The 27,266-nt window shown below is 38.2% G+C and overlaps 2 protein-coding genes across 2 annotated transcripts in view; both read left to right on the forward strand.

Moving 5' to 3' along the window:
* Positions 1–14,089, forward strand: part of LOC135704023 (DNA fragmentation factor subunit alpha-like) — a 127,346-nt gene extending 113,257 nt beyond the window's left edge. The window contains exon 4 of the mRNA XM_065225389.1: positions 12,214–14,089. Coding sequence (XP_065081461.1) covers positions 12,214–12,697 — 484 coding nt within the window. The 3' untranslated portion in view covers positions 12,698–14,089. The remainder of the gene's footprint in view (positions 1–12,213) is intronic.
* Rpb10 (DNA-directed RNA polymerases I, II, and III subunit Rpb10) overlaps positions 1–27,266 on the forward strand; it is a 195,449-nt gene that overhangs the window by 114,163 nt on the left and 54,020 nt on the right. The gene's annotated exons all lie outside the window — the stretch shown is intronic.

Genomic DNA, 27,266 nt, shown 5'->3' on the forward strand with positions numbered 1-27,266 from the left:
CCATTCAGCCTTTTGCTCATTTCAAGAGCCACATGTGAAAAGAACATACAAGATTTTTGTTAACAATCCTTTGTAGACCTTTTTCTCGAAACCGAGGGTCGCCCACGCAAACCAAAAACATCATCGGAAAGGGGAAAGTTTTCTCTATCCGGTGATGTTGATGGTTTGCTTTGGTGTCATATGGGTGGCGGGAAAAAGGCCTACAAAGGTTTGTTTACAAAAAACTTATATTCCCTTTTCACACGTGGCTCTTGATTTAAGGTTGTGTTTATTCGATCCTTTGTCCATTTCAACTTTTTGTCCATTTGACCTTTTGTCTTTCGAGTTTGTGTCTTTTGACCTTTTTTCATAGATTCCTTAACCCAATAGCGTTCGGCCTAGTGCGCTTCGAAAATGCACATGTAATTTTTAAGAGAATCCAACTTTCTAAAACTTTAAAAAATTTACTTCAAAAAATTATCTAAATTAATGAAAATATAATTCGCCAATCAGTTGCGATCTTAGCATTCAACAAATTAACAAATTCGTGATTTTGATTCAATTGAGATATTTTTCAGGATTCCTGCATTTAAATCAAATGCCGTTACTTTTTCGACATCTATTGTTCAAATCAACCATGTCGCACAGTGGGGCAGTGAACCCGGTAGCGTGGTCTAAACCTCTTGCACCGTTGGTTCGACAATGCACAGTGGTCCAGAATGCAGATTTAGGTGGAATGATATGTTTGACCTTAAAATTGAAGCTTTAGACTAAAAATCTTTTCTACATCCCTATAGTTAGGCCCTCATTTTTATGACAATGAATTCTAGGGTGGTTCTTATTATCATTAAAATCAAACATCTAACTTTTTTGTTTGAATAAATTAAGGTATACATGCCTAGCAAAAGTTATAGCTCAGCTAATTTCAATCAACTTTGTTGAAAAACACTTTTTTGTATCTTTTAAATTGACTGATTTAGAGCTATTTTTTTAATTGAGTTAGGGTGTCTCTAAAAAAACAGTTGTTTTGCTCTGGTTTCCTTATATCAAATTTCTCAGCAAAGATGTCTTCAAATAACTTTTAGATCTTTAAAAGGCGCAAATTTTTGCTGTACACAGCTTGTCAATATTTTTCGCTGATCAAGAGATACAGACAACAAATTTCGCTTAAAGAGTTCGTCTTAAAGAGTTTTAAAAGTCTCTAGATGATGACTTTCATGAGAAATTTTAAACTATAAGGAACAACTTTGTAGAAGAGATTTTTAGTCTAAAGCTTCAATTTCAAGCTCAAAACATATCATTCCTCCTAAATCTGCATTCTGGACCACATGCAATGTTACGTTGTTTAGGGCCAACTTTTGGTGTTTTCTAATTAGTTTGTATTCCTGCCGCATAGGTCGCACTCGAATCTATCTTTTAAACGGGGGGTTCTAGAAGGATGGTTTCTTTTGCAAAGTAGTGGATTTTATAGCTGTGAGAAATGTTGTCGAATACATCAAAGACTTCAGAATGTAAGTGAGATATCGGCTTTCAAAAAATGTCCTTATAGACCTAGTTGGACAAATAAATATGCACAGCACAATGAGAATCAACAAGCATGTTTATAAACCGTCATTAGAATACCTAAAATTTGAAAAATATATTCAAATGCTCGATGTTTCCAATTGTGCTATTTTCATTAAAATATCTAACTAGGTCTACACTAACCACACCCATTAAAACATCTTGTTTCTTTTTGCGCTAATTTGAGTTATTAACATTTGTAGATTCCACTATTTTGAAAAATTTGTGTAAATATTTTTACAAAAATGTATGATAAATTTGAAAACATGTGAGATTTGTATAGTTTCTATTATGTTGACAATGCACTGTTCATGAGGCTTTGATTTTTGACCTCTATACTGTAAAAAATGACGATAACGCATTTTCTAAGGTAACCCAAGTAACCAAAAGTTCCGCATTCAACGATAAAACTCACTTCCAAGTTCAATAAAGTTCACATAAAGTTCCGACAGAACTTTCAAGTTCCATAAAGTTCGAATAAAGTTCTGATAGAACTGTCAAGTTCCATAAAGTTCAAATTAAGTTCCGATGGAACTTTCAAGTTCCATTAAGTTCAAATAAAGTTCCGAAAGAACTGTAAAGTTCCATAAAGTTCAAATAAAGCACCAACGAACCGACATGTCACAGGAGCATTTCGAATTGTCAAACGGGCGATCAGATCTGTCAAACGAGGTGAGACGCAAACCAAGGCAATATAAATTATACGTGGGTTCGTGTCCTTGCTCATGGTATGACATGATCGGATAGTGTTTAACGTATTTTAAGTATGGCGTCTTGGGCACGAATTTGAAAGTAGTTTGTATGAGCTGTCACGTCGGTTCGTCGGTGAATAAAATTCTGACAGAACTTTCTTCCCAAGCAACCAAAAGTTCCGCATTCAACGATTAACCTACTTTTAAGTTTCATAAAGTGCATATTTAGTTCTAACAAAATATCTGGCTGCTTTAGAAGTTATAGAAAGCGCACGAGGAACTTCAGGCTCCAAATAGTTCCGAAGCGTACTCCTAGCAACTTAAAGTTCAAAAAAAATCCAAAAAGCATCCCTAAGAATTTCTTATGAACTTCAGGCAAGGCTGAAAAGATAGCCACAACAAAGTTCCGAGCAAGTTCCCAGCGGAACTTCTTAGCAAGTGTAAAGTATCTCAAAAGTTCACTGTGGAACATTTTAGGAACTTGAAAGTTTCTAAAAAAGTCTGTCATAGCCCACATGAAGCAATCCGCACAAGTCTTTGTTATTAACAACATTTAATGTACGTAAATATTGAATAACTCAAAGTTGTGCATCCATGTTTTATCCTAAAATTAAAAAAAATAAAGAGAAATTTCCTAGATTCAAACCCGTGTATTCGGCATGTGAACTACGAACATTGTGCCACAAGTGTGTTGGAAAACCATGCGGTCAAACACCAATTTAAAGTTCATCAAGGTGTTGTGTTTCGTATTCAGGTCAGTCAGCTGGCTCTGAAAACTCCGGCGGGACAACAGCTCACTTTATTATATTTCAGATGACGTAGCAGTTCATGCTAGGGCTCTCAAGCAGAAGGACTGGGTTTAATTCTTCAAACAGCTCCAATTCTACTACTAATGCTGATAAATCAATACACGTTCAAACCTGCCTTTTAAAATAACTTTCATAAAGACCTGAATTTAGAATTAACTTTCATAAAAGTGAAAATTGATGTAGAGGACAAACATCTTTTTTAACTTTTTTTTTAAAGTTCCGCCAGAAGCTGCTTAGAATGCTCTTCAATTTTGGAACCGGAACTTTCAAGTTCTTATAACGACTTAAAAACGAGGCTGCTTAGAATTCTATAGACCACCTTCAACCAAGCTGCTTAAGCCACAACTAGCCTTTTATCAGAACTTTTTGTTACCTGGGAAGTTTTCATAGTAGGCCGATTTCTCACTTCAGTTGAGTCACAGGTGTATTGTATTCGACAACATTTCTCAGAACTATAAAATGCATAGCTTTGCCGAAGAAATCCTTCTAGAACCTGGAGGCGAACCAGCCTCAGGTTGAAATCCTAGAACCCTCCGTTTAAATGATACATTCGATAGGCACGTATGCGGGAGGAATACGAACTAATTAAAAACACCAAATGTTGGCACTTAATAAACTGAGCAACTTTGTCGAAGACTGCAAATCTGTAGAATGCATACTTACGGCGCTAGTGGTTTTGGCCACACTGTGTGTCGGTATTCCTTTTTTAAAGTCATACTGAATTCTGTTTTTACTCTTTTTTTTTATATTTTCAATCGTGTGATCCCAAGTTGCAACCAAAGTTAGAGCAACTTGTTTAAAAAATCAGAAAATAATCAAAGAAAAACAAGGTGGTAGTGAAATGTCTGTACTCACCGTCAATCATGACGAAATCTAAAAAAAATATTTGTGGGGTTGTGTATAAGACACGAGCGCATGGTTGACGTAGACAACGTTAAGCTGTGTAAAGGGTGATACGGTCAAAATTTGGTCAATATCAACTTGACGTATTTCTTTCAATTTTGCATTTAAAAAACCTGAACACCCCTCATTTTGAAGGTGTGTGTGTGTGTAGAATGTTGCTCCTATTTTGATTTTGGAATTCACTCTTCAGTTGTCAAAATGCCGTCCAAGCAAGAAGAGCAGCGTATCAAAATTTTGCTCGTGCATCGCGAAAATCCGAGCTACTCGCACGCAAAGTTGACAAAATCGCTAAAAGTTGCCAAATCAACCGTTACAAATGTAATTAAAGTGTTTGGGGAACGTTTGTCGACAGCCAGGAAGTCTGGATCGGGGGGAAATCGAAAACCGGAAGCCGCTGAGACGACAAAGAGAGTTGCCGGTAGTTTCAAGCGAAACCCTAACCTCTCTCTCCGAGATGCCGCAAATAAGCTGGGTGTATCGTCTACAACCGTGCATCGAGCCAAAAAACGAGCCGGACTATCGACTTACAAGAAGGTAGTGACTCCAAATCGCGATGATAAACAAAATACGACGGCCAAAGCGCGATCCCGGAGGCTGTACACGACGATGCTGACGAAGTTTGACTGCGTGGTAATGGACGACGAAACCTACGTCAAAGCCGACTACAAGCAGCTTCCGGGACAGGAGTTTTATACGGCAAAAGGAAGGGGAAAGGTAGCAGATGTTTTCAAGCACATGAAACTGTCAAAGTTCGCAAAGAAATATCTGGTTTGGCAAGCCATCTGTACCTGTGGCTTGAAAAGCAGCATTTTCATAGCTTCCGGGACTGTCAACCAAGAAATTTACGTGAAAGAGTGTTTGAATAAACGTCTGCTGCCTTTCCTGAAGAAACACGGTTGTTCCGTACTGTTTTGGCCGGATTTGGCATCTTGCCATTACGGTAAAAAGGCCATGGAGTGGTACGCCGCCAACAACGTGCAGGTGGTTCCCAAGGACAAGAACCCTCCCAATACGCCAGAGCTCCGCCCAATTGAGAAATACTGGGCTATTGTCAAGCGGAACCTAAAGAAGACCAAAAAAACTGCTAACGGCGAGCAGCAGTTCAAGGCAAACTGGCTTTCTGCGGCGAAGAAGGTGGACAAGGTGGCTGTACAAAATCTGATGGCAGGGGTCAAGCGTAAGGCCCGGCAATTCGGATTTGGAAAAGCGGAAGCCTAACTGAATATTTTTCCTGAATTTTATACTAATTGAACTTGAAAAAGAAATTTAATTTGATTTTTTAAATAAACGATTTCACCGATTTACACGCGTTTTCCCTTGACCAAATTTTGACCGTATCACCCTTTAGTGAAATTCTCTTGCATTTTTTTTTCTAGATATTGATTAAAAATACAGTAGAAGTAACCTATAATTTCGGTCCTATGTACATATTTTGGATTTCCTACTTGGCAAAACTTGGTTAAATTCAGGACCTCATAAAAATGCGAATATATATTCTATTTCATTTGGTTCCTAAATTACAATCAGATATGAGGAAGGCTTTCTTCAGGTGATTCATTGAAGCGGCCAACATTGATGACGGTCAATGGCTGATAAAATTCCCTATCACTTCAAGATTTCTAGGACACAAATCTTGGACGGTTGTGACATCACTAATGAAATTGAAACTCCTTGTGTACTGCACTACAGCAAACGTGAAGTTCCAGTTTCTTTGTTATAAGTTTTGTGAGAGCTGGTATTTGTGCTCTTGAAATTTTTATGTGGTAATGAGATTGATCGGAAATAAGGTTTCTACAGCGATTCAACTTCTCAAAACGCAAAAAAAAATGCGCACACAAAAAACGATGTGCACTATTTTGCACAAATGTTATACAACATTTTGTAGTTGATCGGGAATATCTTGATTAGCCATAAATCCCTCCTATAAGTTCTCGGTACATCTTTTATTTACCGATCTAGTAAAAATAAATTACTAAATATTGTTGGTTTTTTTTAAATATTTCGTTCGCGTTTTGTAGACGCACATGTATCATAAGGCATAAGAACACGGGCGTTTCTGTGGTGGGAAAAAAGGGACTTCCATATCTATCACAGATTACAAATTTGACAGTCAGCATACATAAGGACGTAACCGCGATGATCTATTTTCTCTTTTGTTAATAACTCGCTTGGATTAACATTTCTTAGTGCGTTTGCTGTTGCTTTTTATAGCCAACACAACCTGTTACATCACTACATCGAGAAAGAAATCAGATAATATTCAACCTGAACATTGCGTTTCTTGTTGTGTTTGTTATATTAGATGCTAGATAAAAACTTCTTTTATCGATCTGTGCGCTAAAAAATACCTGGGAATGACTTTACATGGCCGAGGGGATACAAGAAGAAAGTCCACGAAGAGAATCTTGTCAATGAACCTAATGCAATGTTCAGCTTGAATTGTTTCGCTTAGCTGTAGCAATATAAAGAGCAAATCGATGAAAAGAATCGATCACTGTCGAATTTCAGTACCTACACTGAAAATAAAATTTAGTATATAGTTGTTTTCTGCAACGAAATAAATTCGTTCTGTATACGAAGCTAGTTTCGTTAAAATCCCCAAAATAATTTTGTTCGTAACATTCTTATATTTTACGAAACATTGCCACACTGGCTACGAATATTTCAGAAAATAAATACAAATCATTCGTGTAAATAGCCCAAAGATTGAGAATACTACGAAAAATACATTATTGAAAATCTTTTACTCAGCAACTCTCACAGGCTTGTAGAAATCGAACAGCTTGTCTGGCTTCTGGTGCGATGGTAGTATTGTAGAGACTCTACCGCATTAGGATCTCCTGAAGCCTTGTGAGGTCCAAAGTCCATATTCTACGGCAGCATGTCACCGATGAAGAGAACCCGCTTCGATTGAGTCCTGAAGCCTCTCCTGAAGATTATCAAGCAGCTGGCCGGTTGCACGTTCCAGTAGCTCGAAATTTTTATTTTCGATGTGGTGATCATAGAGAATTATGTAGTAGGTAGCGCCCACTACAGTGATAGACATTCGTTTAGCCGAGAGCTAAAAATTTTGAAAATATTCAAAAATTATATTTAAAACATGTTTTTATTCGGGATGTGATTTGTCGTAGTGGTAGTGTATCTGCATCACTTTGATGAGAGAGGAACGAGTCGCACGCACACACTCACCAAACCGGTAGCGGCGGATGTAAACATTCAAACACCGTTTTCACCATAGACATTCGTTTAGCCGAGGTGCGGAAAAGTTTTGTTTTTGGCAAATTTCTCGCGGGTTTCAAGTGTGTTTTAAAGCATTTCGATAAAACAACTTAAAATCAACAAGGTGTGTCAATAATGCGGTGTTTAATTTTTATTGATTAATGACAAATGTAATAGTTTCAGGAATGGCGAAGGGTGCCCGACTGACGGAGGAAGAACGGCGGATTATAAGATTGTTCAAGGAAGAGGGCCACTCGAATGTCTCAATCGGCCGGGTTCGAAATATGGCATTAAACGTGCCACCAAAGGGCGCACCAAAGTATCGTTAAGGATGAAAGGTCAAATCAGGCATGAAGCAACACAGAATCGACTGTCCTGTTCCCAAATAAAGCAAAAGCTCGATGTTCCGGTTACTTCCCGACAAATTGCGCGGATTCTGAATGAATCGCCAAACATCAAGTGGAAGAAACTACAAGGAAAACCGAAGCTCAATCTCACTCATAAGCAGAATCGGCTGAAGTTCGCCCGGAAGTACATGGAGTGGAAGACGGAATGGCGTAGTGTTGTGTTTTCTGACGAGAAAAAGTTTAATTTAGACGGGCCTGATTGTTATAGTTGCTACTGGCACGATTTGAATCAAACCAGCGTCGTTAGATCGAAGCGAAACTTTGGTGGTGGAAGTTTGATGGTATGGGCCTGCTTTTCCTACCATGCAAAGCTTCCGATTTGTTTCATCTCAACCCGGATGAATTTCGAAATGTACCTGGAGCTACTGGATGACGTTTTGATCGGTCATATTGAAAACGACGCAAATGAGGACATCGTTTTTCAGCAGGACAATGCATCTATGCACGTCTCGAAACAGTCCAAGGCTTGGTTTGATGAAAAAAACATTCCACTGCTGGACTGACCAGCTTGCAGTCCTGATTGTAATCCCATAGAAAACCTATGGGGAATCTTGGCTGGAATGGTTTACGCAAACGGACGTCAGTTTGACAGCATTTCCAGTCTTAGAACAGCAGTTCAAGATTGTTGGGCCAAAATTGACATGGCAACACTGCAAAAGCTGTCGGATTCGATGCCAAATCGTATTTTTGAAGTGATTCGTAACGATGGCGGCCATGCTAAGTATTAACTATCGATTTTCTTCGAAATTCTTTATTAAAAGTCATCTTCATGGTGAAATTTAACAATTCGGCTAAACGAATGTCTACCCGTGCACCGATATTTTTTTCAATTTTGTAATCCAAACGTAACGTAATTTAAAGTTTTATTAATGAATTTGTTAGAAATAAATGAAATCTATCGTACAAGACCAAACCCGAGCATTCATTGTGTATTACTTTCTATACACATAGAAAAACTGGGTCTCGGCTAAACGAATGTCTACCACTGTATCAGGATGCTGTCCAGATTGCGGTCTGGGTGCGCCAGCCACTGTGAATTGGCTTCATTCTCGTCGAAGAAATGATCGTCAGGCTGTGGAACAGATAGAAAGAGATAAGTTCAATCAGCAATTGTCACGCTTGTAAATTTCTCACTGAACTTACCTGACTGCTTGTTTCAGAGATGATCCTTAAACAACTCGGCAGCGCAGAAGACTTAAACTGTCATGTTGTTCCTCCTCAAATAGCGAACCATAGTCACACAACACCATTTCAGTCCGACGAGGACACCACCGAATCGAAAACAATATCGATTTTTGATACGACGTACATAATCTCACTTCAAAATGTTTGTTTACAACTGACTCGTGAACATTCATACTACGAACGAAAGCAATTAGTGTCCCAACGAATAGATTCGTAATGTTCACGAATAACGTGCTTATAAGAGCTTGTTTAAACGAATGATTTTCGTAGGTGAACAAATGGTTTCATAGTATTCACGAATGCACACATGATGTTTGTAGGCAGTGTTGACATCCATACGAAAGACTGTTCTTGTATTGTACGAATTATGCGTAATGTTGGCATTGTACAGGGTGCGTGACGAATTTTTGCAGTAAATTTCAAATAGTAATTTCTCATGCTTGTGCATCATGATTTAGATATATTTGGCAGCACTGGATAGCTTATACTGTTAGGTGTAAGATTTAAACAAACAATGTTGATGAAACGTAAAGATGTCGAAACAAGAGAGCAATCTGTCAGCCGTTGTCGCTTTGTTGCGCGCCGGAGTATGCATGAAAGAAATAATTCGGTCGGTAAATGTGTCTGAAAGAACAGTGTATAATATTAAAAAAGGCTTGGGAAAGTGATAAGACGGAGCACCTGCTCATACTGCTAATAAAGCACAGAAATGGCTTACGGAAAATATTTCGTAAATTTGGGAGGAAGAAATTTGGCCCCCAAGCAGTCCCGATATCAATCCGTTGGATTATTTTGTATAGAGCGTCGTCCAACGGGATACCAATAGAACCCCTCACACCACACTTAAGTCGCTAAAAGCTAAAATCAAGGCAGTGATGACATTTATGGATCGAAACATTTTAAAACGTGCATACTGCAGTTTCCGGAAGCGTCTAACTACAGTCGTCGAAAGGGAAGGCAATTTTTTTGAATAAATTTACTTACAACTTCCATATGTTGCGAAAGAAAATAAATCGCACAAAATTCATTGCTAGAATAACTAACTGGTGTATTTTTTCTCAAATATGCCATTTACTGCAAAAATTCGTCACGCACCCTGTATATGTTGAAATGCAATACGAACGATTCGCACAAATAACGAAACAATTGTTATATCTACGAAAATCATTTTTACGAAATGACCGTGAAGGAAATAACGAAATAATGTTTGCAGTGTAGCCCTGAAAAAATCTCGACGGTACCTCTATTTATGCTAAGAGATAAGCATTGCAAGTTCCTCCTACTCAAAGAATTTTGCAATCAAACGGCTTGCTATGCCTCGCCCCCATCAGCAAAAAATCTGGGATTTTATAAACCGTTCTATAGCATAATTTTCCAAGTGGACTTTCATAGCCTATCTAAAAGCATAAATATATTATAGAAATCTATAATCTGTGTAGGGAAATCCTTTTTTCCCACCACAGAAATACCCCGTTTTCTTAGGAAAAGTAATGGATTTGAGTTCACAAAACGCACGAAATCTTAAATAATTATTAATTAGTATTTTTTAATTTAATCAATAGATAAGAGATGTACCGAGAATTAAATGGAGGGATTTCAAGCTAAAATGTTCTAATCGTGAGATATTCACGATTCTCGAAATCTCGCATAAATGTCCAACCCGTGTGTGAAATTTTGGCAACCGTGGCTGAGTTAAATTTCCGGTATATTCTAACATTGAAAATAACTTTTGAAATGTCACGTTTATCCACGAGTCAAATTTAACTCGGAAATTGGGACACAGCCCAAGAAGTATTTCTCGATTACATTTTCGAAGGGACGTATCAGCTTTTGTAAATTTCCCCCTACCTAATATAGAGGCGTTAGTATGCGTGTGTGAGCTATCAATTACGCCAAACCGACGATAAATTGCGTTGTTTACAAAAGCTGATATGTCCTTTCGAAAAAGTAATCGAGATTTGTAGAACGCGAGTTCGTTATCATTCAGGCAAGGAGGTTGATCCACTTCGGAGTGCTTGCGCCATCGAGGCGACGGCCAGCAGCCAGTGATCTCCACGGGAACGATGCGTAAGGTTCGAGGTGCAAAACTCGAACGCTGCGCTGCGCGCTTGACAAGAACCGCTGCCTTCCTACTGCTACTGCTGCTAAATGCTTACTCACCGTCCGAAGCGAAAATGAGTTGAGGCACAAAAGCAGCGCTGTTTTATAACTTTTCAGATTCAAGCAGCACGATGTGCAACCAAGTGGTACTCGATTATGACGACTGGGTTTGGGGATAACGTTTATTTCATGAAAACAGTGATAAAATTATCCCTTTTATTTGTACATTTTTCAACAGTTTGTTATGGAAAATTGAAAAAAAAGCGTTTATTGCAGCAGATTATGAAAGTTATTTCCTATCGATTGGTGTATTTAGATGTTAATTTCATCTATAAATGACAAAGTTATAAGCGTTCAAAACCTTACACCTTTTCGTGACGGTCGCAATTTTAGATTTTCGATTTACCTTCCGTAAGACGTAGTATACGTAATCAAAAAACGCGTGAAAACTGAATTTACTGAATTTTTGTGTTTATATGAAACCATGAAAAGTATGTTGGGCACCCAGCAAGACACAGGTAGTTTAATTTCTCAAATCCAGTGGCCACCCTGGGGAAATAAATCTAGTCATAAAATCAGTTTGTCAAACAACTTATGAGCGCAATTGCTACTGATCTGAAGTTGTTCTTAATTTTTTCACGGATCGCTATACGATTTTAACCTAAATTGGACAACTGAATTAAGGATTTTAGGCTTATTTAGACTAGTCAAATTTCATCCAAAAATATTAAATTTATAGTTGGTTACAATGGAATCAAATTTTGAAACTGATATTGTTTAATTTCTCAGGATAGAGAATACCTTATTTTGATGAACAGCTGTTGAGTGGGATGAGTTATTTGATTTTAATTCCGATATAATTTCTTATATTTTAACAGATACGCTTATTTCGTACAAGTAGACTTCCTTAGTGGAAAGTACTCAATCCTCACTTATTTTGATGATAAAAAATTAACACCATTAATTTCTAAAAGCTGTTTTTGATCTGCCGTCAAATTAGATCACGTAATGTCTCATTTTTTTCATCAAACGAAAATGCATACATTGAATTACTATTCACCACAAGCCTCAATAATGTTCCTCATTGTCATTCGGATGAATCACAATCACGATTGAGTACATTCATAACGTAAAGTTGTTTCCCCCGCACCAGTAGAATTTAAAATGTAAAAACCAAACAATGTTGCTTCCCGCATACAGTAGATCGAAGTTTGTTATCCTTGCTAACAATGTAGAAACGCTTGTAAAAAAAAGTTTTCCCATACCATTATAACCAAATGCAGTTGCAACTAACATCGTAACGAACTTTTTCTCCACCCTCTTTTTGATCTTTTCTCCTCCACCCACCGAACACAGAATCCTGCATGAAAAGCGACAGGCTCTTGACGCAATTGAGCTGCTAAAGCTGATCGCCAAGCAGAAGGCCACCTTCCCGAGCATCGTGCACAACATCCCGGGTGGTGAACCAGCGGACGATGACGACGAGGACGACTATGGTGACGATGACAATTACGTGGAGGGTTGCAGCAGCAGGAACATCCTGGGTGGCGTAGGTGGGCATCCACCGCCGCCACCGCCGGACGATGTCGACGGAAGTGCCAACCATAGGAGGAGCAGCAACAGTAGCATCAACAGTGGTAAGCAAATCACCCTTGAACTGGATCCCCGAACACTAGCCACCTTCCACCAGTACCAGCAACACCAGCAGCGAGATCAGCTTAGTGTGAACGCTTCGAACCTACAGCAGCCCACGGTCACCGCAACGGCCACGGCAGTAGCGGATCTTGCGAGCGCTTCCCTGGGCAGTGCTGCCAACCGTGGTGATACGTCGAACATTTGATATTTGGTTTATCAGATCAATTTTTGTCACAAGTAAGATTGTTTCAATTTTGGCTCAATTTCAATCAAAAGAACACACGAACAAACCACGTTGTACAAATTGTTGTCGGTGAGTTGATCCCGAGTTGGAAGATCAACCGCCATTTTTTTTTTTGCAAAACAAATCGAGAAAACTCTATGATGTTGATCGACGAAAATACAAAAGTTTTATTAGGTACGATAGAGATACAGTTCAAGATAAAAGCAGACGAAGAAGACACAGAACACTGTAAAAAATAAATCTCTGCCCATACGGATTGCCTTAATTTAGTTGCGTAAACGGTTAAGATGAGACGACGAAAGGAATGTGTTTATTCAGGCCCACACAGCTCGGAAGCAGTTCACCGAGAGCCAGACGGAAATGCTCATAGGGTGAATGGAACCATTATGTACTATTGTACTACTATCTACCGCAAACCCAAAGGACACATTTTCATCCCGGAATGATGAGCTCATTAGTTTGTCCAAATAGCCTTCAGCAGCAGATCATCCATCGTAAAACAAGCCGTTGCGTTCCGCTTTCCCGCTCGTCTCATGAATCATTCATCTCCGTGGAGAAGCAAGTGATAACCAACCACCATCGTCCCAACCCCGATCCCATCTTCGAGGGTACTCCGTAGTTGGTTGCTAGCAATTTCCTTGGACATGTTTTACGAGCCTGTCGAGCTTGTTATTTACCTTTCACTGTAGATGTAAAGTTATGGGTTTTCTTTTTTCGTCGGTCATTGCTGGCTGAATGAAACATGAGTACTCCACTAGAATGGAAGGAAGGCATGATGGCAGTGTGGTGCTGGAACGTGTCCTTCTTGCAATTATAATGTTTACATTTCATGCCTGGGCGATTTAGCGTGACTTTCAATTTGCAGTCGTTCGTTAAAATAGAAATAATAAGCGGAGAATGGTGTGCATAATTCGAGCCCGGAGAGACTTCTTCTCAGTTTAAGCAATTATTGATCAATTGCAGGACAAATAGCGAAACTAAAATTAATTATTGAACCGACCTTCTCCGATTTGTATGAAACTTTGCGTAAGTGTTTGTTATGGGCAATGATTCACATTTTTGCTGAAAATCGGCCATTTTGGGCCTCGTAAAATTTTATAAAACGGAGTCTTTGAAGTTCTCCAAAAAATGATAGCACGGAAACGGCAATTCAGATCGAAATGACGACTAACACGAAGTTTTAAAGAAAATAGTGTCTTTCTGGGAAAAAAAATGATTTCAAATTGCCTTCAAGTTAAAATTCTAGAAAAATGGTAAAAACCCAAATATCTCAAAGTATTGTTGCCCGATTTTTGATTTTTTTTTTTCAATTTTTGCTTATGAAATAAGCAAACTTTTGGAATGTTCAAAACAATGGACACATGTAAAACTGACAAAAATCGTAGAACAAGAATTTTTGATAAAATTTTTACACCCTAACAAAAAAGTTCAAAATGTTGACCAAAAGTTCTGGTTTAACGATTTTTTGTCAATTTTTAAGTGTTGATAATTTTAAACACTTCAGAAGTGTGCATTTTTCAAGAGCTTTTATTTAAAAAAAAAACAATAATCAAACAAGGACATTTTGAGATACTTAGCTTTGTAACATTTTTTAAGAATTTTTAATACCAAACAATCTTTTGTATATTTTTCTCACAATTATCTTTTTCTACAATTTTGTCTCAGACGTCACGTCGCTGCCATAAGTTACTTTCTTCTCTGGTTTAGAGAATGTTTCGCTTTTTTAGACACTTTTCCAAAAACACGGCTAGGAGCTACTTTTTTCTTCGGTCAAGGAGAGAAGTATTCACTTAGATATCAAGAATATTATCGAATTCAATGAAGAATCTGAAGTAATCTTCGAAATTAATTTTATTCCAGAAAATTACACAAAGTGATCTTACGGCTACGTGTTGCATTAGCAACATACAATTATATAAAACTCTTACTTGGTTCGTCCAGGATTTGCCAAATTTCACCTATTATATTAGCTATGGGATTCCAATCACCCTTGAAAGGGTAAATTTGTATTTTTAGACCTCTTAGACCTGGGATTTCTCGGTTATTTTGTAAATTTATTTCATTTCTTCTACTCGGATCTCAAGAGGTTTACAAGCTAAAATGACGAAGCTTTGTAACGTTTAAGTATGATCATATCCAGTGGCGTCTCGTCCATATGTGCACCTCGTGCACTGCACAGTCTCGAATTTTCAAAAAGTAAAATTTATATTTCATAATATTTAAGAGGCAAAAATTTAATACTCAATCAAAACCATTTTTGTCCTCCCTATTTATTGGTTTCATATGGATAGTAACTGAATTGTCCACCACATCACTGGATAGTAGCTGAATTGCTTACCACATCGCTGCTCAACCTCCGTTTTACCCGCCACTGAAAGAAAAGTAAGTAAAAACAGAAGCGAGGCATAGCGAGCTTGTTTTCACGTACGGGTACGCTGGGATTTTACCACGTGCAGACAACTCATTTTGGACTTCTATGGCGTGGCGAATGAGCGACACAAAACAAGCAATGAAAATATGCATTCGTTCTACCAAAGCCACCGCATGCTTAGTTCTCCCAGTCTGAGCACTTTTGCTTGTGCACCAGAAACGCTCGTATTTACAACCAGATCAGTTGTATATGTATTGAAGTCCCGTAAGCATAATTGCCGATGTGTTAGTGTTTATTTTGTGCACTTCTATCTTTGCACAGTTTAAAGAGAAGAGAATAAATTGACACGTATAGGCTACGTTGCATTTGAGTTTCTCTCTGAATTGATTGAATCTTGGAGAGCCGTCATTCGTTGTATACCTACCTACACGCACACATAGAATTTTTAAATTTTTAAATTTTCTCACTACCTGACTGCATTTTATTCAGTAGCCTCAGCGCATTGATGGAATATTGTTCATAACATAGTGCAAAATTAAATAGGAATCATGGAACAGGATATTGTTGATGACCTCCTGAAGAGACCGTTTTCCAGAAGATCAGCGAAACTGGTAGCAGAACTGTTTCCCATCATCATTTCGTTTATTTTTTATACAGCCCAAGCAGCACAGAAAACATCTCAATTATTTTATTTTTTTTATTTTAGTTGCCCAGAAATCCCTTAAATGGTACAGGAAACACATTTTGGTATGACAAAGTTTCAGCTTTGTTGCTTCATTTACTTTAGGTCACAATAATGAAACTCAACTGTTTCAATGTACTGCTTGGATGACCTGTCAAATCATGCCTCACATGGGAGGAGCAAACATGTTACACTCAAATTGGTATGAAATTATATGCTACGTGATATTTTATGAAACACTTGAGCAACAAATCTAACTTGTGTTGTGTTTGTTAAATGAGAGTTCCATAAAACATTATGTTTCTTAAAACTTTGTTGCAACATAATGTGAACTATATGTTTTTTGTACCTATTGAGCAACTGTTTCGAAATGTTACTAAAAAGTTGACGAACCAAGATGTGTTGAAGAACCTATTTGCAATCTTGTTCCAATTAAGCGTATGAATCTATAAGTTTTCAAACTTCGTTTTGCAACCAACTGAATCAAGCTGTCACTGTAAAGGTTTGTTGTAACCATCTAGTATCTACCATGGCAACATTGACAAAAGCAAAGAAATCGTAATGCATGTGCTAACATCTGCATAGGAAATGGAAGACCACGACGAGGACGATAGGATTACGGATGGCGGCGGACGATGGTGACTAAAGACAATGACAACAGCGGCTGGCGTGGCCGTAGTCTCTCAACCAACCGGGAGTTCCAAAGGACTAAATAGAACGGTGAGAAGCCTGAGGTGACGATGGTTTGGTTGTTGCATGATCTGGGGGCAGCAAATATGATGATACCGCCGAACGGAGATGTGGCCGTTGAGGAACCGTTAGAGACGGAGCTCGTATTTGCCGGAACTGCTGGCGAACTGGAAACGGCACCAAATAGCGGGTGGATTGCCAGAACTAGTGGCTTATAAGGCTGAAAACTGATGACTGCTGGCGGAGGAGCTGCACCGATGTCGCTACCACTCGATGTCACATTGCTACTGATAAGTGACGTTTAAAGCACGCACATACTCAACAACTTCTATGATTGTTCAAACTACGCATTTGCTACTTATTTTCAACATAACTGGAACATCGATAATACGTAATGGTGCAGTTATGTTGACAAATCGTTGCGTGTTGTTGTATTTCAATATGAATCATTAATTTTAATATTCACTCATCTGCAACGTAAAAAATACTTGTTGTGAACTTTTCATGATGTCTTGAAAAATAGCTACATTATTGTAACATACAATTTAACATGTTTGCAACAGCTCAGTGAGCTTGATTTTATCTGGATGAACCGTACACTACCGACCGAAATTATGTTCACAAATATTCCAAACATTAAAAAAAATGTTCAATTCAGAATGTTACACCTGTTAATGGTTTTCAGAGGGCGTTTTGATGTGCAGGACATTAAAGTACTATATTAAGTTCTCCATTTTGGTTTACTCTATTTTCTTATGGTGTAATGTGATTCAGGTGAAGGCTTTGATTTGTATTTTGTCAAAATTTTGATCGATATCTTTGCTTTATAATTATAAGCTATTCTTTAAAAGACCAGTGAATGATGACTAGATGTTTATGAAATAAACTGGGAGTTTGAATTCTTAGGGTATGAATTATGAACTCTAAACGTTGAAATATCGATCCCATTCACTAATTAATGGGTGGTAATATTATGATCGACCAAGGGGTCAAAGAGCAAGGATTTATGTATTGACCAGAAATTGATGATACGCAGCAGCTAGCTGGTATATTTATTTGGAGTTGAATTTTTGTTTCTTGTTTCCGGGAGTCATACGAGTCCCACAACTGTTCTTCAACGACCGTTTTCGGAATGCGTAACCGCTCAAGTTTTCTCAATTTTTAGAGAATATTGACGTTTAAATACATTTTTTTTTCAGACATCATGGCACAAAGATGGACTCAAAAGCCGCGGAAAATCAACCTTTAGGGTTTAGTTGGGAGTCTATCTTTATTCGATGAGATTGAAAGCGTATTGTTAGATGCTGATTTGCTATGAAATCTTTGGAAGAAATGATTTTCTTGGATTATTTATATCTTTTCCAACATTTGGGGTCATCCACAAATTTAGTAACGGAATGGAAGGACCCCCCTCCTTCCATTTAATGAATGACATTTTCATTCATTAAACGTAGTAGGTGAAAATTTTATCTTAAGCGATTCAATGCCAAAACACCTCCAAATACATCAAATGCGCAAATGCATGTAAAAATTTATCTCGATATCTAACGATCTTCTGAAAATTTTAAAATCTTAGAAAGACTTTCGGGGGAAGGGTTGCTAACTGCAAATTTTACATTCTGTTAAAAAATGACGAAATAATGAAAGTTTTAGCATTTCTCAGTAATAGACAGTGGGGGTTTGCTTTGTTTGTTAAAGTCATTAATTCCAATTGGTTTACAGGCTATTTCAATTTGTTTTTATTTCATTTATTTATTAACTTATTGATCGATTGATTTTTGAAATTGATAAAAATTTATACCATTTATTTTATTTAAAAAATATATATGTTTTGTTTAAAGATATGCATAAAATACTTCTTTAAATAAGTTTTTATCATTTCTCTCAGCAAAAAAAATTAAAATTAATATGATCGATCGGTACTGCATAAAAAAACTTATTTGGCTTAAAAAAGCTGATCACTTATTAGGCCTTGATTGATTGTTACTTGTGAAGTATTTATTTTAAATTAACTATGCTGATTAAAATTTAGGTTTGCGGCTACGGGTTGGACACTTCATGAAATAGTGGTCTGGTAGGTGTGTTTTAGTTGCCCACTGATGTGACGGAGTGTGGCATCTACCAGCTTGTCAGACAAGATGATCGGCTCACAACAGAGCGCTGCCTTGCCTTAGAGAGCCGAAAAAGTTCCTGGGTACATTATGTAGACCACTGACCATCCCATTGATTATTACTTTTTTAAACATAATTTTGAGTTTTATGAACTCATCATCATGCTAATTTAATTCGGTTAGAATGAAATCAAAAATTGATCACATTCGCAAACAAAACCGCACATACAAATAAATATGGTTGTACTGAACATGTTGACCCGCAATGTACACAATAAGAAAGCTGTTGTTAAGACTGGCAGCCATATGTAATCCACCAGAAATAAACATAATAAACTTATTTTTCAATTTATTCATTTTTCACACCCTATTAACATAAAACCATGAAATACTTATTGCAACTTTAATGTTTTCCAATAGTTGGAAGATAAATATTTTATTTTAGAGATCAATTTTTTATTTCGATATTTTTTAAGCTGCAAATTTGTGGCATAAATTTGTAAGTTTGTGAAGGCGTGTATATTTAATCTAAGCAAAATGTGTAATTTCACCATAAAACTAGATGCGTTTGAAAAAATGGACTAGTTATCAATATTTTAAAGTAATTAATGTCATACTTTTATTCAAATGACTTTTTCTACGATTGTCATCTCTGATTTTGCAGACTAATAAAAACATCAATATGCTTTTTCCGCATCACCTCACAAAAATATCCCATATATTTATGTGGACATTCAATGTCATTTACATGTATTGGAAAAGATCACAGTACTGTTTTAAATATTTCAGTGAAACATTGCAGTTTAGTCAGTTAAAGCCTTATTTACAACTTGTGTCATTCAAATATCATGTTACATGTACCTTATTTGCAACACCTTATGCCACGAACATAAGTTGCAAAGAGACTCCACCTTCTGCGCTTTTTAAGGTACAATGAAGTTTTATATGCGGTGCGTTGTCCATAATTTAGACCATCTATTAGTCACACTAAGGTTGTTGTTACTCGCTGAGAAACAAATGGTGTTGCTTGGGTAGCCTCCCAAAGTTACAACTAATTTGGATAGAAACAGACTTCGCACAAGCCATTTGAAGTTTACATGTAAATAGCTATGGGAAATCTAAACTTTTTGTTCATTGCCTTCTAGTGTTTTTCCATATTGAGCTGCGAAACAGTTCGATGGCCACTCTTATAGAAAATTTTCTCAGCTACAACTTTACTCAAGATCGTTTCTATGTAAAACGAGGCAGGAAAAAGTTATTAATTATTTAAGAGATTGGTAAACTTATGACATGTTCAAGCAGCTGCTCTGTAGGCAACACTGTATTTTGCAGTGTGACATAGTAGCCATGATTTTTGCATCCTATTCAACGCCCCAGAAACACCAATGCTGCCTGCTGAGCAGTTGCTTGAGCATGATCATAAGACATCAGCGCATTAAACCATTGATAACTTTCGATCCTTGCATTTAATCAAAAAATAGTCTTCAACAAAGTTTTAGCTGGGAAAATTTCCAAAAAGTACAGTTGAAAGCTTTTAAAGCAGACCGATATGGTGAATTATTAGATAGACATGAACAAAAATCTTGGTTTTACCATAGTAATTCCCATACAAACTTCAAATGGTTTGTGCCATCTCAGTTTCTCTCCAAATTGGTTCAAATTTTGAGAGGTTAGTCAGGATCCGATTTGAAATCGTTTAAGTATTATGGAGCGAAAATTTAAAATTTTGCATCACTCTAATGAGCAAGGACACGAGGCCGTTTGTCGAATGGTGCAACATGGATTATAATTATGAGTTCACACTTTGGTGCCTGAGAACACAAGTGCATCGGTCTGATTGCAACACTTGAGTGGTATAGAAATAATCGATTAGCTGCGAATTGACTTGACCCAGATTTGTTCGTGGGAACATGCCTTGTACGAAAATATGAATAAGCGCATCCAACTTGCGCGTGGGAATGTTCAATGAATGTTCAAGAGTTTCAGAACAAAGATTCGTCAGTCGTTTTATTTGTTAATATGACTATATGGTAATAAGAGCAACTCGATGATTAAAAAGTAGCTCGTTTGTCTAGTGTCAAACGTTTTTGCTTACTGAGCAGAATACCCTGGCTTCAATCTCAAGCTCCTTCGGGTTATATGTTCGTTAGGACATCAATTCAGCTTATCGTTTACCAAAACGAACTCTGCTGCAAATCCAATCCTCATACCCAAAATCCCAGTGATTCCTCGTGGAAGTGCAAAGGACTCGTTGGCTTCCATCAAAACGAGTGTCTCGTCAACACATTCCTACGGCCCATGTGTGTTGAATGGGTGCGATATCCTACGCAGGTGTGGAAGCTGCCTTCCTGCACATTCGATTGCCGTCAACGGATGACAATCGATGTCCGTCGGTGATTGGCACTAGGTTGCGGAACAGAGACCGACGTTAAATAAAGGAAGAAAAAACACATTCCTACCCATTCCATTCTTAACCAGCGTTCGGGGGCGGCCGCTGCTGGTAGTTTGAGATCACCAGGTTTTACACATTGAGGATGAATTCTAGTCCCCAGCATCGTCAACATAACAGAGTAGCAACCGTGGATGGTTAATCATACTCATGCTCATGCCAATAGGGCTTATTTCAAATTTCCGATAATAGAACACGCAGTTCAAATGGATCCGTTGCCGAAGAAAAAGAAGCTGCCGACTATAGTCGCACTCACCTGAGAAGTTTGGAGCGTTGTAAAAACGTGTTCAACCCGACATGATGAACGTTACTTTTGTGTCGGGATCGTTCACCCGATTGACGGTACGGAGGGCCTCCGGTTTTCAATTCGGGAGTCTGGTTGAATAAACAGGCGCTGGTAGTCTTTTCCCCTGTGGACCTTACCACGGATTAGGCAGTCACGTTGAGTGTGTGACGCACGGGGGCCGAGTCGTTCGTCCGATGACCAACGCACTCCGTATGCCCTATAGAGGTACGCAACCACGAGGCGATAGGGACACCCCGGGTGACCTAGCCTGATACCATCAGCCAACAATTCTTATTCGCTTCCGATCCGAGAATTTCACCGACACCGAGATTCCAGCCTCGAATACCTTGGTAAAACGGTCACCAAGGCGCCAAAAACACCCAAGTTGCACTAGCCACCTCATGGCTTCTGCTTTAAATTTCTTTCTGTTTCAACGATTTATAATTTTTCCTCGCACTGCACTACAACAACAACCTGTCAAGGTATTCATTGGGTGAGGACACTAAAATCGAAAGTTTTTTTATTCCGGCAGTTTCATCTTGGCATTCTTCTTTGGTATAAGTCTGGCGTTCAAAATAGTACACTGAGGCAAATAGACTTAAGATTTCATAAACCTCGACTTATGAACGACACATATGAATTTCATAAGGGCGACTTATGAATGATTTTCAAATTTAGCTATTGTAATTTCCTAACCGTTGACAGACGAGTGGTCCAAACACAGGACTCTTAATTTCAACGTCCATGATTCGGTTCCAGTCTGCTCCGTTTTATTATTTGGATGTCGACATTATTTGTCATAAGCCAAATGGATGGAATTCTTACGTTCTTTTGCCTCAGTGTAAGGGCCTTAATGCAATGATCGATTCTCTTCATTGATTTTGTCTTAGATACATTACAGTTAAGTAAACCATTTTTGTTTTACTCAAGCCGAACAATACATTAGGCCTTAAGTAACATTGACAGATTCTCTTCGTCGATTTTCTCTTTGCATTCCCACAACCATCTGAAAACATTTCCAGCTATTTTCGAGACACAGTTCGATAAAAGCAACTATTATCATGCATATTTGTCGTATTATACACGCCATGAAACTGTTTTGTAGCCAAGTTATTAATGAAAGAGAAAGTTGACGAAGAGAATCGATCAATGTTACTTATGACCTAATCCATTGTTTGGCTTGAATTGTGTCCAAAACAGAAAATCGTTGATTACAGTTAGGGCCTCATGATTCTGGACGCTAGATGTCCATCTTCATTGTCTCATTTTTCGTATTCTAGGGTGCTGACGATTGGCGAAAACATATGAGACTCTGTCTAACATACTCATGCACACAGGCGCAAACACACACACACACACATCGTGAATGGTGTTGTGCTGAATTGAATATTCATCCGCCCCAAAAGCGACCACCTAGCCGCGTTTCCGGTGTGCAGCATAGGACCTCGATCGTGCTAGGAATAAACAGTGTGGCATAAAGATGCAATTTACATAACTTTTGTGTGTGCGCAGCAGAAGCTGCACCTGACTTCATGTGCGGACCGACGACGGACAGACAGGCATTGCATTATTGCTGCAACAGAGCATCGATGGGTGTTGGGAAGATATATGCATTGAAAAAGTCTATTTGAAATTCAAAACAGCTTGCCTCGAAGTGGTTGGGTGAGTGCTTTGTTGCTGAAGTTGGGCCCCAACATGACCACATACCGGACGTGAGAATGGAGGCGCACGGTAGTGCGATGCTTTCCTAAAGATCAAGCAAACATCGATCTATTCAGCTTTGACATGTTTCGGGTCGATAGTAAAACGATTGCTTTTGCAATTTCATCCGAAATGAGCATTGCATAAGTAAACTTCATGCTTTTAGGCAATAGTTAACAGTCAACATCTGTCAACATAACAGTTCTCGGGTAAATGGACAATAGTAAGTAGGGTAATGTATTTTGGTTGGACCTATTTATGTCATTTTCACACTACGTCCAAATGTATGCCATGATATGAACAATGTGTGTTTAGTGAAAAAATCTACACACTAAGAAATAACTAATTTTACACGTGACGGAATCCATCTTTGGCATAAAGGATCAGACGTTAATAAATATTTAATGAAAATTAAGTGTTCCGAGACTGAAAAATTCGTTAATCGACGAAAAGTACGTTTGATTGAGTTGACTTTCGCGTTTGTTATGACTCAATTTTGCTCGTATATGTCAGTCTCAGTGCACCTAAATTTACATGGTTTTTTCTAAGTGTTTACCTTTATAGTTTCTAATAATACTGAAGAACGAATAATTTTCTCTAAATTGGATTTTATTGAACGATTTTTATTAAGCAATGAATTTGAATCATGGTTGGACCTATGTGAATAATGGTTGAACCTAAAAATGCATCATGGTTAGACCTATTACATGAAGGACCATTTGAATGCTTGGGAGCCCGCAGCGCCGAGTGTCATAATCCGGTATCCGTTTGTGTGTGTATGTATGTATGTGTGTGTGTGAGTGCATGTGTGTGTAACGAAAAATATATTAAGACAAGATTCTCGGCCAACACGGCAAACCGAATTGGACGCCAAATGAAAGGTATTAAGGCTAAAACCTCAAATCACATTAGAATTCAAAAACTAGTTCAATTGTAGTCATGTTAAGGGCTCAGAGCCACATTGGCCACACCTAACCATGACTCAATACCCAGAAGAGTGGCCAGTTTCTGGCTTCGGTAAAAAACCATCATGTGATGCCTTAAATTGATGATGATAGTGATGATAGTGGTTTTCCACCCATTGTAGCACGGAAACTATGTCCGACATCAGTGGGCTCTTCTGTTTGTCTTGATCAAGCTTAATAACCTCTGATTGTCCTCAACATGTCGCTGTATGAAGGGCCAAAAACGGATTGGATGGATCGATAGGCCGCCTATACGCATCTACGGAACAATAAAGAATCTCCTTCCAGCAACTTGATCAGCCAATTGGTCAAAAAGACAAGCCCTCAAACAGGAAGATGTCCCATTGAGTGGGGAGAAGAGCCCGCCCTTTATCGACGAAATGTTATCAACAGGGAGTTGGCATTCTCACTCTCCCCGACCAAATCACTTCAATCGGGTGCCCTGTTGGACCGTCCCTTCCCTTTTATATATATACGAGCTGATTGTTATGATTATTGTCAATAATATTTACCAATCATCATCACAGAATCCATCCTTGAATCGTAGACCAGGTCCATCAACAATACACTCATTCCGAGAAGGGGCTCATGGTCATCTTTTTCTTCTTCAGGTTCGCTCACCTCCCGGAATGAAGGCTCAGTGCGGCTAGTAATATCAAACAATTAATTTGAGCAATCAATTTGATATGCTTACGGATGATGAGAATGATCCATCCTCTAGGAAAAAATCTAATAAACTTTCCCGGCTGAATGCCAAGAAGGAAAAGGTCCCCCCTATTGTGATAACCATTTCCGATTGCCATGCTCTTCGCACGGAACTTTTGAACTTCGTTATTCGTTATTAAAGTTTTCACTGCAAATTGGCTGTCGGGTTCAAATGTCTTCTCAAGTATCTGTCTGAGAAGCAGCACAAATTTTTCACTTACGACACCAAAACTGAACGTGTGTTCAAGGTTGTCTTGAAAGGTCTGCCCAGTGTTGAATCCCTGGATCAGATCAAAGATGAACTGACAAATATATATCATAAAGACTGCATTATTCCACCTTACAAAAAAAAAAGAAAAATTAAATTATATAACCTGGGTAGAGAGGAATAGCAAAACCAGAGCAAATTAATATCGAATTTCACTATCAATATCTTAATATGTTATTGGTAAGTTGTACGCTATAACAAATTAATTGCTTTTTCTGCTATCAAAACATAATTTGCTTTTATATGATATTTTAGTATCATAAATTCAAAAGCTAATTTTGAATTAAAAATCAGAATAAGCTATTAATATGTCCTTGAATTGATTTTTTCAAACAGCATACCAATAGCTTGATGAGATATAATAGAAAAATGTGATAAATATTATTTTGACTATTATTTAGATATGGCAGCAACTGACTCTGCTATTACTCAGTTATGGTCCCATCGGTTTATTGGTATTATTTTTTGATATTTTACCTCTTATATAAATCAAACTAATACCAATTTATGATGATCTTTTCTTCAATTTTATTGATTTGATATCCTCGTATACTCGGGAAGCCACAAATCATATGAATTTCATAAGGCTCGACTTATGAAAGATTTTCGCATAACATTAGGTAGCTCTTCTACGCAATTAGCCATTCCATTTTCCCAAGCGTTGACAGACGAGCGGTCTCTAATATGGACCAACAGGTCTGTGCCATAAAAAGGGAGACGAGCGGTCCAGACACAGGACCCGTAATCAGGGTTGCTACCACTCACTTGCTGTAGAAAAATGATTTCCTGAATTTTGAAATCATTAGATGTTATAATGATATTTTGTACTTGTAAGATACTAGAAGAGGTTGAAAGGCAAGTGTTTGACTCATAAAACCTGTCAATTTCGCTACCAGAGTGTTACAATCAGCGATCTTACGATTCGTGAGCGTTCACCCAGAGTGACCGCTTGCGAGTCGTAAAATCGCTGATTGTGACTATCTGAAAGCGAATTTGACAGGTTTCATGTGTCAAACACTTGCCTTTCAACCTCTTCTTGTATCTTACAAGTACAAAATATGATTATAAAATCTAATGATTTTAAAATTCAGAAAATCATGTTTTTATAGCAAGTGAGTGGAAGCAAGCCTGCCCGTAATCTCAACGTCCATGGTTCGGTTCTAGTCTGCTCAGTTTTACTATTTTTTCGCCGACATTATTTTCCCTGGGGCAAATCTTTGAAATTCACACCGATTTATTATGGCTAAAATCTATAAGGGGTTCTCATAGAATACTTACGTTCTTTTGCTTCATTAGGGGTGCATAGGCTTGGCTCTTATTATGGGTTTCACTTCACGGGAACAATGAAGTGAAGTGACAACGAATCACTCACGTGACATTTGCACGGTCAATTTCTTCGCCGTACGGGATTTTTTGGGACTTATCGAATTGGGCAAACAAATGCTATAACCTGGTTGTACAACACGAGTTATTTCTTGTTTGCATCGCATGTGCAGTGGTTGTTCAACCAGTTGGTGAATCAGTAAACACAAAACCAAAGATGTTTTATTTAACGAGGGGGAAGTCAAAGTTTGTCAAACTAGTTGCAGTGTGTGTGTGAGAGGAAGTCGCACAACATCGCATGTGTTTTAAATATGTTGCCCATCAGGTTGATGCACAAGTTGGCCAACAAGTAGAACAATCAGCGACAAGTAGTCGAAAAGCTTGCTCGAATATTATGACAACCTTGACTTACAACCCGGCTGTAGCTGCTTGCAGTATTTTTTGACCCCATAATACCCTCCGAAAGTGATGGATTCTGCTTTCTCCCCTCAGTGAGCTGAAATCATTTTTTCCACTCTAAAGTTTACTCTTTCACAACAACGGTCGAACCACCGCATTGATCCCTTCCAGAGGGCAAACATTTTGTTGCCACCTTACCGCCAGCCAACCTCTCCATACGGATGTCGTCATCGTCGTCGGTATCACTGTCGACGCTTTATGCCACAGTAACAGTAACATTTACTTTACACATGCTCAGCCTTTTGGGATTTTGGGAGTTTGCTTTTGAGGGAGGTCTGTCCTAGCTCTGCGCCGTTAGGGTTTCCTAAATGCGTCCACCATAAAGGCATACAGCTCTGTTCTCCCGTATCATTTTAGGATGGGGTGACTTTTGCTGTGACAAATAGAAAGGACAAATTTGTAGCATGATTATGTTGTTAGGAAAAAAAATCTTTTGACGACAATATTGGGAATTCAACTCGTTTTGGCATAGAATATTCTGACCCACTCCACCAGTTTGAATGAACTGAAAAGTTGCCTT

This window comes from Ochlerotatus camptorhynchus, unplaced genomic scaffold (genome assembly GCF_037179485.1).
Source record: "Ochlerotatus camptorhynchus isolate MF236.1 unplaced genomic scaffold, CSIRO-AGI_Acam_v1.1 ptg000021l, whole genome shotgun sequence".
Lineage (NCBI taxonomy): Eukaryota > Metazoa > Arthropoda > Insecta > Diptera > Culicidae > Ochlerotatus > Ochlerotatus camptorhynchus.